We start from the raw sequence: 13,229 nt of genomic DNA, 5'->3' as shown, positions 1-13,229 counted from the left end.
AAAATGGATGGTTGGATAGGTTAAAAATATAGTTAAACTTACACTGATGGTTGCAATCTCTTGTCCATTTTGTGATGCTGCAGAAAGGGTGAAGCTTGATGGGTCACATGTATTATCTGTCTTACTGAATTTTCATAACTTTGTTGTAATGTCTTTCCTAGTCTTTTGATACTTTCTTTCAATAACTGCTAATTTTATCTTTCTGACAAATTCAGCTTACAGCATGTTCAGAGAAAGTCATTTTTCAGTTTTTTTCCCTTTTTCTCCATACACAGCTTATAAGAAGAAAAGACAAACATGCATATTTATTCAATTTTAAGATTAATTACCCTAATTAAGTGCAATTAATTAGTGCGCTGTATTTTTAGTGAAATCTAAAAATAGGTATCAGTAACATAAGGAAGAAAACATTATACTGAGTTAAACAGAACCCGATTTATGGCACAACTCGGTGTGTATTCGTTTTTTAATTTCTTGGGATAACAAGTTGGGTGTCACGAAGTCATGTTGACTCATTTGTGACTCATGGATCTCATGCTGAGTGTGAAGCCACAGTCTTAAAAAGCTGAATTTTACACACTTCTTGTCACCATGCTAAAATATCTGAAGCCAAACTTATAATGACAAGAGAAATGGGATAGTAACTATATTGGTTTAGTGGTATTTAATAACTTTAGAGGAAATAAGAAGCATGATTATTTCCAGCTAGTATATTTCTTGAGCCTTTAAAAGCTTAAAAGGACACTGTAAAGGCAAACAGAGCAAAGTTTGCACTTGACTTCAAAGCTCGAAGCATTGTTGGAAATCATCGAGGATCAATGGCGGCAACAGCTTGTTATCCGGTGGTCCTGTTTCATTGCTGGTAAGAAAGGCAGGATGCATTCACCGAATTAAACAATGGCACTTTGAAATTCTTTACCTGTTTTTGTTTTGAAGGTGTATATTCAGCATGAGGCAGTGTGCAAATGTTGGCAGTTATTTATATCCCATGTTGACATACATTTATTATATCATGTTCCCTTCTGTCACCTTTATCCCCCTTTACTCTGGCCTTCTTCAAAGTCCTGGTAGATTATTATTTTTTATTTTTTTTGCTACAAACACAGCTTCTGCTCCAAATGTAGTTTCCAGACGGCACTTTCTTCTTTCCTTTGAAGAAGAAATTAAATTCCTCTTTTGCTGACCTTCTCTTCTCTCTCCCAGCTGGCATATAGCTTGGTTTCCTCTGAGTTTATTGAATGTTCCTTTCTGAAGAAGAATGAAAAAAATTTGTGCACATAATGTAGCATTTTTCCCTGTTTGTTCTTTTGTAGCAAAACATGCATGTGTGCAATGGTGCAATAACACAGCACTTGGCCTGTCCTTCCTCACAAGCACTCTTAGCACAGCGCCGTCCTGTGCTAGCAATTGTTCCATCTGGTTAGCTAAATTCTGATATTCATGCTCAGATTTAGAGGGCTGAAGTATGAAAACATCTGGCATGGATGATGTGGTGGCAGTGCAGATTCCAAATACCTCGTGTCTGAACCAGCCCCTGGCTCGTCTAGACCATTTAGGGAAATAACCACTGGGTGTGGAGCAATAAAACCTATAAGTACTTCAAGTAGTAGAATGTGAAAAATACTTAGCATTTGTTAGACATTGGCTTTTAACTTGTTATTCCATAATTTATTTTGGCTAACAGTCCATTAACCAGGCTTAGTTAGTTTTTCAGTGTGGTACAAACTGTTGAAGAGAAAGGAAACACATTAATTGCCTTGTTGCTGAAGATGTGATATATAAATAAATAAAAATAAATTGAATAAATGGCTCTGGTCAGATCAGACCAGGTTAGTCTTTCAGCCACAAAGCAAACATAAACGTACATCCAGAACCGCAAAAGAATGGTTAAGAGCAAAGCTTGTTTCTGCTGGAATAATCTAAACCCACATCTGACTCTAATGGAGAATTAGCACTAAGATGCTTTCTGTACAGTTTCACTGAGCTTGATCTATGTTGTAAAGATTAGACAAAAATGTCTCCAGATGTGTAAAGCTAGTAGAAACACCATGGTTCTGCAAAGTCTTGATTCATTTATCATTTCTTACTTTAGTTGATGTTGGGAATATATGTTCAGTATTTGTGCACAAACATTTTCACATCAAGATGTTTATGAGTGATAATATTTTTTGCAAACCTTTAATTGAACAAAGCTGATAATACATATTGGGCAGTACGTATTATTCTACTGATGGAAGGACTCCGTTAAGAGTAGTGCACACTCTAAACCTTACTACAGTGTTTAGGACCCAATATCTAAACCACAAAAGTTCAAGATTTTGCCATATTATCGAGTCCAGTGTACTCTCTGCAGATACTCCAGTGATAAAGTGAGTTTGTGTCTCAGTTTAGAAGACAAACTGAGTAACTAAAAGCAGATGAAGTTAGAATTAAGTAAGGAGCAAAGCTTAGAGAGAATCTGCCACCTCTAACTGCTCTTCTCTTATACATTAAAGTGCAACCATTGTAATAAATAATTATGTCCAAATTAGTTATTGGTGAAGGTTTGTAAATATTAAGCAGTCTGCCATTATGTAAGCGTCTTCTAAATATCTTAGCTTTAAGGCTTGTGAAAAATGTCAAGGAACAACAAATCTGCTCTCTGCTTTCTTTTGTTTTGCAGTTTCGTTTTATGGGTTTTTGGTGAACTGTTTATGGCTTCAGTTTTCATCTATGATCAATCTTTATTACCTTATTGGCTTAAATACATCGTCTTAACCACATTTGTTATTCATGTGAACCTTTTTGAATAACTTACAAAAATACCAACTAAAAGTACAGTTTTAAATTCAGTGCAACATCAAAACATTTCTTGCATGTCAACATAGAATTGCAGTTTTAGATCCGTTAAAATGAAAGTTGAGAACAAATTAGTTTCTTGGATTTTATTCCAGACCATCAATAATTTTGTTTTAGTGTTACAGTGTATGTTGCACAGTGACAAATTTATTCTCTTTTGCAATCTCATGCTTTCTTACATTTGGCTATCATTGTGCACACATTGCCAATCTGACCTTTGCCCTCCATCTCTTCCCATATCTTCCAACTTCAGCTTAATTCTGAAAAAGAGGTGGAAATGTAAGTATTCCAACATGTCATAGGCCCATTAAGTCCCTCATTACAGGTAAATATTATAAAGTAGGGTATGGGTGAAGTAGGATAAGTCCATTCACATTTCCCCATCTTTTTAGTACTGTTTTCCAAATACTACTGGGACTGGAAGCCCAATTTTGGCTTTTTACTGGATTTTTAAGCCTTAATGGCTGTGGCCTGCATCATTTTCAGTGGATGGTTTCCTAGCTCCTCTACATGACCTGGTGATGGGTGGAGGAGAGGCTGAGAGCTGTTTATCAGTCTGTGCAGCCTGCGAAGCCTTCAATAACAGGCAGAAACATATGGACAGACAGGATGGGGGGCTGCACACACATACACACACATACACACACGTCTGCACAAAATTAGCTGTCTTCCCTCAGTTGAGGGCTTTCAGCTGTGGATCATTTTAATGGCAACTAGCAAGAACAGACAGAATTTAGCTGTCCATTACCTAATCTCACAAATAGTCCTACATTTTGCTGGTCATAGGTGAATAAACCCAAGCTAAAAGAAGTAAAAAAAAAAAAAAAAAAAGAAAGAAAATAAAGACAAAAACTTCAACATTTACATGAAAATGAATTAACAGCCTGAAGAAACAGCATAATAAGCAGGTTGAAAAATGAGAAGAGAGGGTTTGGAAATTAGACTCATATTATTGAAAGTTATTCCATGTGTTGTTACATAACCTTTTATCTCTGGTATGTTTCAGATTTTACTGACATCCAGCTGACATGAAAAAAATTTAAACAGGCTCCTAAAGCCTCACTGCACTAGTTCACCCATACAGTCTTGGTTGTTTTTAAAGGATATGTGTCTTCTTTTACAGCTTTTTCTTTTCTTGTACCTCAAAATATTTTAAATAATTTCCGTGATCAAAATCAAGAAAAAAAAAAGACAGAGAGAAAAAAGAGAGCACAAAGAAATTATAGTGCGAACATGCTTCAGGTGACAAAAATTCACAGCAAATGGCACTAAGAGCATAAGTCATCCACACAAGTGATCTTAAAGAGGACTGTTATGAAGGCTGGTAAAAACCAGCCCTTTGTTCTACGCTTTGCTTCGTACAAAGAGTCTGGACTCCTGGCTATTGAGAAACGATTGCTTCCTCGGGATGTGGACTCTGTTGAAGTTTTAAATTTTACCCAATCGCTAATATTTAACTGTGATGTATGCAATGTGGCAGTTTGACCCGACTGAATGGCTTTGTTCACTTCCTCTGCTGCCATTGCTAAAACTACAGGCAAACAACAATTCTTCTCTTGCTGTTCGCTGCTTGGCCCGGTTGAAATTTTGCTGGAGAAATCCATGTCAATGGGAGAAAGCCCAGGCTGAGCAGTGAAGATATATTAGAATTGAGTAGGAAGGCAATGGCCAGGCTAGATATTATTAGGGCTGAAACGATTCCTCGAATGATTCGAGTACCTCGATTACTAAAATTCCTCGAGGAAAATTTACCTGCCTCGAAGCTTCGTTAATTTATGTTTTATTAGTTAGCGCACCGTGTTCCGGCCGGGACTTCATTTGCGTTGCGCGGAGCTCTCACTTCCGCCTCTGAGTTGTTGACAAAAGTCCAATCTTCAAGATTGGCCCGTGGGGATTTTATTGATTGATGATAATGCCCGACTTTTTATCGTTTTTGGGGAACCAATAAGCATCCTTAAAATGACTGGGGAATGCCTGGAGTACGGCAGCATTTCTCCTCCGGGGCTGCTGGTTGAAAGCGAACGGCGGGAAGAGCGCTGAGGTGAGCGGATAGCCTGAACAGGGCGGGCGGCTGAGTAGCTGATGCTTACCGTGTAAATGTAGCTTTACCGACGAACCGCACAATAAATTTCATATCCCGGTCTGAAGAAACGGGTGGCGGAGCGCATCGTACATGGCTGGTAGATGAGTTTCTGAGTGTGACCAGTGAAGGTGTCGTAAATATCCCGTATTGCTTCCCCCCGTGTTCGTCCCCCGGTCTAACGGTTCGTCAGTCCGCTGGTCTATTTCCTCCCCTCCATCCATCTTACGTTCCTTCATTCGCCCTCTCTTCCCACTCCAGGCGGCATTTCCCGTATTTTCAAACCCAAAGCGTGACAGGTTAGGTAGCAAGGTGAGTTTAATTAATCTATTAAACTCACTGAAGATGAATACATAAACTAAAAGCTGGATTGTAGACATTTTTTATAAGCATATTTGTGAGCCTGCCTCTTTGTTATTAAATTCAATATAATTTCAGATTTTTCTATAACTTTTCTTCTGGTTAACTTAGAAAGTGAGCTATTATTGTTACAGGTTAGTTTTCTAAACTACAAAAAAGCAACTGTTAGGGATGCTCAAATATGAAAAATTGGACTGATATTGATATCTGATTGTAACACCGGTATTATGCCAGATTTACCAATATTTCATTTTAGAATTTTTTTTATTCGATTACTCGATTAATCGTAAGAATAATCGATAGATTACTCGATTACTAAAATATTCGTTTACAACAGCCCTAGATATTATATATTTTACAATTACATAGTGCCACTTTATAGCACATAAGTAAATCTGTTACATTCTGTTGTTATGACAATGCTGTATATTTACTGCAATAAACATGACTTAAAAGAAGTTTGACTTCTCATCATAGCTGTATCTTACTTCTTGAAATGTAAAAACAGCATTCCTTGTGCATAATTATTGGGAAAAGCCAACATATCCCGAAACACTCTTTCCTGTCCAGTAAATGCTTCATCATTGACAACGTAGTTGAAAAATGTCCACGCTATTGCAAAAGATGACACATGACATAATTTTATCAGAAACCAACCACGGCCAGAAGCTGTAGGATTTCTGGTAGAGCTAAAAGAATAATCAGCAGAGTTGTTCAAGTTTCAAGGAGAACTCAGGCAGCTTCAGAAAGACCTGGAAATAACAGATATCATTTTTCTCACATTAAAACTGTAAGTAATGCATTTAAGTGTAATGATCTCTACGTACACTCTGTGCAAGGCTCCACTGCTGAAGAAAAATCATGTTGGAAGCTTGTTTAACATTTGTGCAGATGATTTGGACAAGCCAATGATAGCTGAATTTTTTGAATGTTTATGCTCACATATTTGGAGGAAGAATTCTTCCACATGCCAAAATTGAGGTTTGTAAGTGGGAACTTCATGGGGTCAGATGTCATTCAGCATGGTACTTGCAGACCTAATATCACTGAAGGGAGTGTGCAGAAATTACATACTTGATAAAAAAAAAATTAAATGCATTTTTTTTTCCTTTTTCCATGCCACCAATCACAAAAAATCCCTTTAACATACCCTCAGTAGACATTGTTGATGCACCTACTAATTGACATACTTCCTGTTATAGAAGGTGTGATTCAAAAAGTTATTTTTGTTCCTGAAAGATGTGCAATAACATTTTTGTGTTTCATACTTTTAAGATTTGTTAGTTTTCTGACTCCAAAACAGGATGACGGATGCAGTACAATAAATCTTTGGAAGCTAATTTACTAAAGGGGTTCAAAAGAGAGGCATTGGAAATTAGATTGAGGCTATATTTTGTATGTTTTTCCAGGTGTTGTTGCATAACGTTTTGTCTCTGACAAACTACACACTGTATGGACACACTGCTGACTTAAAAAAAAATGAAAACAGATTCACAAAGCATAACTACACCGTTTGCCCTCTGCACTCAAGCTAACTTATACAAAATTTTGTTTACCTTCACTTATTTCCTCCATGGACAAACAGTTAAGAGTGGTGTAACACAAAATAATGTAGGCCTTTCTTGAAGTATTTAAACCTAATATCATAGTCTGTATATGTTAACATGCTTATTATTCTATCTGAACCATTTCTGTTGAAAAGACCTCATTTGCGCACATTCTCTGTGAAAGGTGTTTTCTTGATAGCAGCTGGAATTTGCAGGGACGAGGGAGGAAAGTACGATTCGGAAAATCATTTGGAACCGCGTGAAAAAACACGACGTGAAGGAAAACGGGGAATGAGTATGAATTTTGAAGTTACTCTGACATTGGACTACAAGTGGTAAAAGTAGTAAAGCGCTGATTTTTATTAGTGAGGAGTGTCTTTGTTGTAAAGCCCGAGGATTAAAGTGTTTGTGTGTTTATATTTACTGTGCAAACACACGGCTGGTACCCAATTTAGCATCTTCTTGTGTTTTATGTTGAAAAGCTTTGAAAACGTGGAGAAAGTTCTGCAGAAGTCTGTCTTTCTTTAATTTCTTGCTAATGTTCCAATTTTACTTGTGATTTATAATTCTGCGCAGAGTTAGCAGAAGGAGCATAGACTGAGTAGAGCAGAAATCGATGATACACTCAGCGGATTATTTATGGCTGCACCAAGGCCTGAAACTCCCAGCTGGATGAGAAACCGGCTCTCTGGCAGGAGTGGGTAGAAGATTGTTGATGGTGAGTGATGAGGTGCCAAGGGAGAGATGAAAGAGGCTGAGTAAAGGACCTCAAGGTCTGTGTGGACGGATCAAGGGCTGGTGACTGAAATTTGATCCGACTCGCACATCAGCAGTTTGTATTCCTATACATCCACGTTTGGAGGGCAGGCTTACCCTCTGTGTTCTGCTCGTTCCACCTACCGTTTGCCTCATCACACCTTTCATCAGGTGCTGGTTGGCTTTCCTCAGTCACTGAAAACAATACGCTGATGTCCAAATGCCAGCATGTCAAAAGAAAGTCACTGTCACATTAGATACTACATGCAAAGAAGCATTCTGATTTGATGCTTCTTATGTAGGATTGAACATGGTATTTTTTTCCTCGTGTTTTGAACAGCTGCTGGCTGGTATTGGATAATAGCTTTGAGTATTGGGAACTTTATAAAAATGTCAAACTCAATATTGATACTAGAAAAAAATATTCATTACTCAATGCCATTTTCTGTATTGTTGCAACATTTTTGGAGGCACAGGGCTTTTTCTACTTAAGAGCTAATATGAGTAGTTACAATATCACAATATTTAATACACTTATTAGGGAAAAACCAATAGATGATAGGGGGAAAAATCGTCCTTCTTTTGAAAACTAAATTAATTTAAATGTGTCACTTCCCTGTTTGAGAAATCTGTAACACTTTACTTCAGGAAATCTTGTACCATTAGTTGTGTCATTACTTTATTATGATAGGCTTGTCTTTTATAATAAATATAAGCCTCTGTGTACTTCCATTTTCCTGTCAATTTGATTTAGTTAAAGCTTCACTTCTAAGATGACAAATAAAGCATCATTCTATATTAAAAATAAATTGGGCTTCAGATCGAACATGGATCTGGCGCTTCCAAAACATTTCTTTACTGTGTAAACAAGGGTATATCAAGGTGCACATTTCTTTACTTCTGGTAGTTTTTCATAAAATGTATGTTTTTATTGATGGCTAAATCTCTACTGTAGCAGGGTAGTTGATATGAGTTCCTACATTTTTCTGCTCCAGTTGTCAACTTCAGTCTGGCTCCACTAATTTACCTTTGTTAATATTTGCCTCTTTCTTTAGGCTTTATTTAGTTGTATAGCCTCCAATGCCTATGCAGCTAAAAGAATTGCATAGGCAATTTCTTCCAAACTGGCTACAACCAGCACCACGTATGGTGACTCTTTGGAAAGTCTTGCATAATTTAGGTTCCAGCAACATTTAATTTCATTGTGGGATTTCTGAACCATTTTTTTTTTAATGAATAAACCACCAACCTTCCTGACACTGGGTTTTTCCTCACTGATTTTGCAGCTACCCTTGGACCTCACTTCACAGACTGCATCTCAAGGGACCAGGAGACTTTCCGCTGCTGGTGGAGTCCAGGCAGCCTCCAAAACCTGTCCTCTCCTGGAGCACTGAGAGTATTTTACCTAAAGAAAGAGTGAGTGCAGCTTTAACACTGACTTATGTGCGCATGTCGTAAAACTTTACTTTACAGCTACCCTTTCTTCGTTTATCTTCATTTTCTCTTGTTCAGTTCCCCCACCAGTGAATGGAAGGAATGTCCTGAGTACATCCATGAAAACAGAGAGTGCTTCTTTGATGCCAACCATACATCTGTTTGGATCCCCTACTGCGTTCAGCTTCGTGGCCAAAACGTCACTTATTTCAATGAAGACGACTGCTTCACAGTGGAAAATATAGGTTTGTAGTCAGTCTGTCTTCACAAGTATTTTTTGTTTGTTTGTTTGTTTGTTTGTCTTTGTTACAAACAAACCATTAGGAAAATCATCTCCAGAGCTGAAGTGGCCATTTTTGTTGATGACAAAAACTGTAATCAGGATAGTTTTGGGGGGGGGGGGCAAACTATTGAGGGACTTCAAACTGCCTTTGTCATATCATTTAAAATCAGTATTTCTATCCTAGAAGGAGAACTTATACGTTACAGATATGTATGTGGGCATTTAGCTTCCTTACAAGCTTTTTTTAATGCACGGCATATACTAATAAAACTAAAGCCCATGCCAGACCTTTTTTATATAAATAAGGCTTTTGGTAATGTAGGACTATGGAATATTGTAACAAATGTATGAACTACAAGTACTGTTGACTGTGGTGACATTATTTTTTAGGGGTTCAACATCTTATTTAAAAGTGTCACTTTAAGAACATCACTTATTTTCATATTGACTTCTGACTTTATTTTCTTTTACATGCTGATGTCCAACTTTATATCCGAACTGATGAAATTTGAACTTTCTGGAAAAATATGTTTTCAAAGCCATTTATCTCCCACCTTACATTGTTTTGGCAAGAGAAAACTGACCACATGCGTAAAGAAAGTGTGTAACATTTAATCTTTAACATATACTAACATAGCGAGATCTCAACATCTCTGTAAGGACGTATGCACATCTTCTTTTCAAAAAGACTTTATGTTTGACAAGCATTTTACAGCGATCCCAGATTTCTCTAAGAAATGTTTTTTTTTTATATTGTTGATACTTCAAATTGTGCTAAATTTTCTGTAATTTAGCTTTTAAGAAGGAATTTCGAAACTGGTCTTCATAAAAGGCTTTATTCATCGCCACAGAATTTACTGGAACCTTCGTTAGTCTGAAAGTCCATGTGCCAAGAAAAAAAAAAGAAAAAAAGCCTTTGCTGCTGGCTGAAACAAACATTAGATAAACTGACTGTCTGCCAGACAGCGAAGATAAAGACCGGGACCAGCACCCTGTGATTCATGGGAACTTGACAGACAAATTAAAAGCAGTGGTCAAATGTTTTATCCAACCGAAAGGCCAAAAAATAAAAACTAAACCTAAAATATTCCTTTTCAGTAAAGCATGCCAAACAAATGTGGATGTATGAAGAATATCCTCCTCTACACACTTTCTTATAAATGTACATATTTTGCAAGTTAAATTTTTTTACCATTGTCACCGTTTCTGTTAATGCCACTAAAATACCACTTTGTGAAAATGCTGCGCTTTTCGCTGCATTTGTTTCCTAAAACCTCCTACTACTGGAAGGTATGTTGGTTTTGTTAATTTGAAAGATTTCAAAATATCAGCAGAGTGCAAAAGTCATGTTCTAATGCCGTAAACATTCCTGCACAGCAGTATTTTAGAGCGCAAACAAGAGAGTGCAGTGAAATCGAAAGATGTAAACAGCTGCATGTTTTTTCTCGTGTTCACGTCTAAACTTTTGCTCCCTTCCCCCTCCCCTTACAGTGCGTCCTGACCCGCCCGTGTCTTTAAACTGGACCCTGCTGAACATAAGCCCCTCTGGCCTCAATTACGATGTCTTAGTCAGCTGGAAGCCCCCGCCCTCTGCTGACGTTGGCGTGGGCTGGATGCGCATTGAGTATGAAATCCAGTACAGAGAGAGGAACGCCACCAACTGGGAAGCAGTACGTTTTTTTTCGTCAAACTTTCTTTCTGACTGCACAAAACACCCGAGAGATTGCACAAATGAAAGCACTTACACATAAGTTTGAAAGTAAACTCTTGGTAGGTTGTAGAGATACCGTGTTTTGTTTCCTTTCCACTGTCTGGACTCCCTCCTGAACTCTTGTGGCTGAAATGCACCGTAGCTTTGTTGGCAAGCCCGCTGCAGCAGGAGCAGGACCCTCGGCGAAAACAAACTCTCTGAAGGAAGAGAAGGGAGGGATCTGTGGGTCAGAGGGCATGGGACCTTGTATAGGCTTGTTTATCATTGCCTGACCACCCGGTTTGACAAATGCAAACTTCAAAATAGCAACAGATGGCTCTGTTATGCCAACATGTCTTCGATTATATTTATGTGAAAGGCCTGGGCAGCCCTGCCACCTTTGAAAAGGTCATAGTTACGGGTACCAAAAATAAGTAAGGACCTCTTGGCACATTGTGCTGTTTCAAGTTAGCCACTGTGTTTATTTTCTCCCTGCATGTGCCAGGACATTTGTCTGCTCTGCTAAAATGCGCTAAAGAGTTCTGTGAAATTTCCATTTTCAGCTGGAGAAGCAGCCGCACACCCAGCAGACGATCTACGGCCTGCAAATAGGAAAAGAGTACGAAGTGCACATCCGCTCCAGGATGCAGGCCTTTGTGAAGTTCGGAGAGTTCAGCGACTCCATCTTCATTGAAGTTACGGAAATTCCCAGCAAAGGTGTGGGAGCCTTTCTTCTTTAATTAATGCATACCTGCCTTATTACTTAAGTTATTAAATTCGCAAAAATAAAATACAAGGAATTTAATCAGAAATGATGCTACATTTTGTTTTCAGATTACACTGTCCCACTCACTTTGGTTCTCATTTTTGGGGTTGTGGCGGTCCTGACTGTCATCATGCTGATAGTCATTTCTCAGCAGCAAAGGTAAGAACCTGTCCTCATTCATTAAAAAAAATTTTATAAAATTCATTAAAGTGGATTTCTTAAATAAAACTCACCAAAAACAGATGAGAGTGAAAAACACTTTGTAAACGGTTTGTGTTAATCTCGAAAACCATGTATTGGTTTTGATTCAAAGGCTTTTATCCCATTTAAAATATAGCAAAGAAATACTTTTACAAAACACTCTATAAATATTGCCTCCAAACACAGTGGCCATAGAAACACAGTGGCCTCCAAACACAGTGGCCATAGAAATTTACAAGCAAATCCTCCAATCAAAAACTTACTCTAGAAAATTTAATCTGCAATGAAATTTGAAGGCTGGTGATGTTCAGCTAAGAAAAGACTAAAAAAAGTTTTCTTGTAGGTTTAAATCATGAACTGCACTCACCAATCCAATCAGGTTTGTTTTAAGATGCTCCTGTCAATATTATTAACTTTATCGCGTTCTTCTGTCATTTCAGAATAATGATGATTCTCTTGCCGCCTGTTCCTGCACCCAAAATCAAAGGCATTGATTCAGAATTGTTGAAGGTATTGCGTGCATTCTTGTGTTTTCCTTTTTTTTTTTTACTCTTTCAGTTTAATTTAAGTCTGTTAAAAGGTGCTGCATAATTTTCTCTTTGTTGTTACTTTGATAAAAATTGACTTATGCATAAATACAAAGAAAGTCAAAGTAGGTAAATAGGATAAGCTTTGAAATAAATGATATACTATGGTGTGGTATATCATGAGATGCTACAGAGCAAATCCGCCTTCTAACAAAAGAAAAAATATATGGGAATATCATGAATTGTATATGAATGATATGCAACACTGAGCCTATGTGCCGGCTGTAATATTCTAAAGTGAAAAAGGTTGCTCTCAAAGCTGCAGCATGTAAATAATCTAAAACATATCTTTTCTGCATATTTGGTATAATTATCATTATGTTGTGGCAGGATACAAATCAAGTAAAAGTGTCATACTGCATCTTGAACAGCTCTTGTCAATATTTTATATCTTTTGTAGAAGGGGAAACTGGAGGAGTTGAATTTTATCCTGAATGGTGGGGGTGTGGACGGCCTGCCAGCCTATGCGACAGATTTCTACCAAGAAGAGCCATGGGTGGAGTTCATTGAGGTGGATGAAGAGGATGCAGAAGGTGGAGACAAGGAAGACAACTATAATTCAGACACTCAGAGGCTCCTTGGTCTCCCACACAGGAATATAGAGGGTTTCAGCGCCATTAGGTAATTTAAAGACTTCCATGTGAATGGATTGTTTTCATGCTAACTGGTATCACAGATTTGAAGTTA

At 37.7% G+C, this 13,229-nt stretch overlaps 1 protein-coding gene across 1 annotated transcript in view; it reads left to right on the top strand.

Annotated features, from left to right (window-relative positions):
- The window catches only part of ghra (growth hormone receptor a), a 32,014-nt gene that overhangs the window by 12,692 nt on the left and 6,093 nt on the right, over positions 1 to 13,229 (top strand). The window contains exons 3-9 of the mRNA XM_014982745.2: positions 8,868 to 8,997; positions 9,094 to 9,260; positions 10,790 to 10,968; positions 11,552 to 11,705; positions 11,823 to 11,913; positions 12,396 to 12,465; positions 12,943 to 13,163. Of these exons, the coding sequence (XP_014838231.2) occupies positions 8,868 to 8,997; positions 9,094 to 9,260; positions 10,790 to 10,968; positions 11,552 to 11,705; positions 11,823 to 11,913; positions 12,396 to 12,465; positions 12,943 to 13,163 (1,012 nt within the window). The remainder of the gene's footprint in view (positions 1 to 8,867; positions 8,998 to 9,093; positions 9,261 to 10,789; positions 10,969 to 11,551; positions 11,706 to 11,822; positions 11,914 to 12,395; positions 12,466 to 12,942; positions 13,164 to 13,229) is intronic.

The sequence above is a fragment of the Poecilia mexicana genome, unplaced genomic scaffold (assembly GCF_051168715.1).
Source record: "Poecilia mexicana isolate PSO_F unplaced genomic scaffold, ASM5116871v1 scaffold_9, whole genome shotgun sequence".
NCBI classification, from domain to species: Eukaryota; Metazoa; Chordata; class Actinopteri; order Cyprinodontiformes; family Poeciliidae; genus Poecilia; species Poecilia mexicana.
Note: the sequence above shows the minus strand (reverse complement) of the source record. Positions and strands in the feature narration are given on the sequence as shown.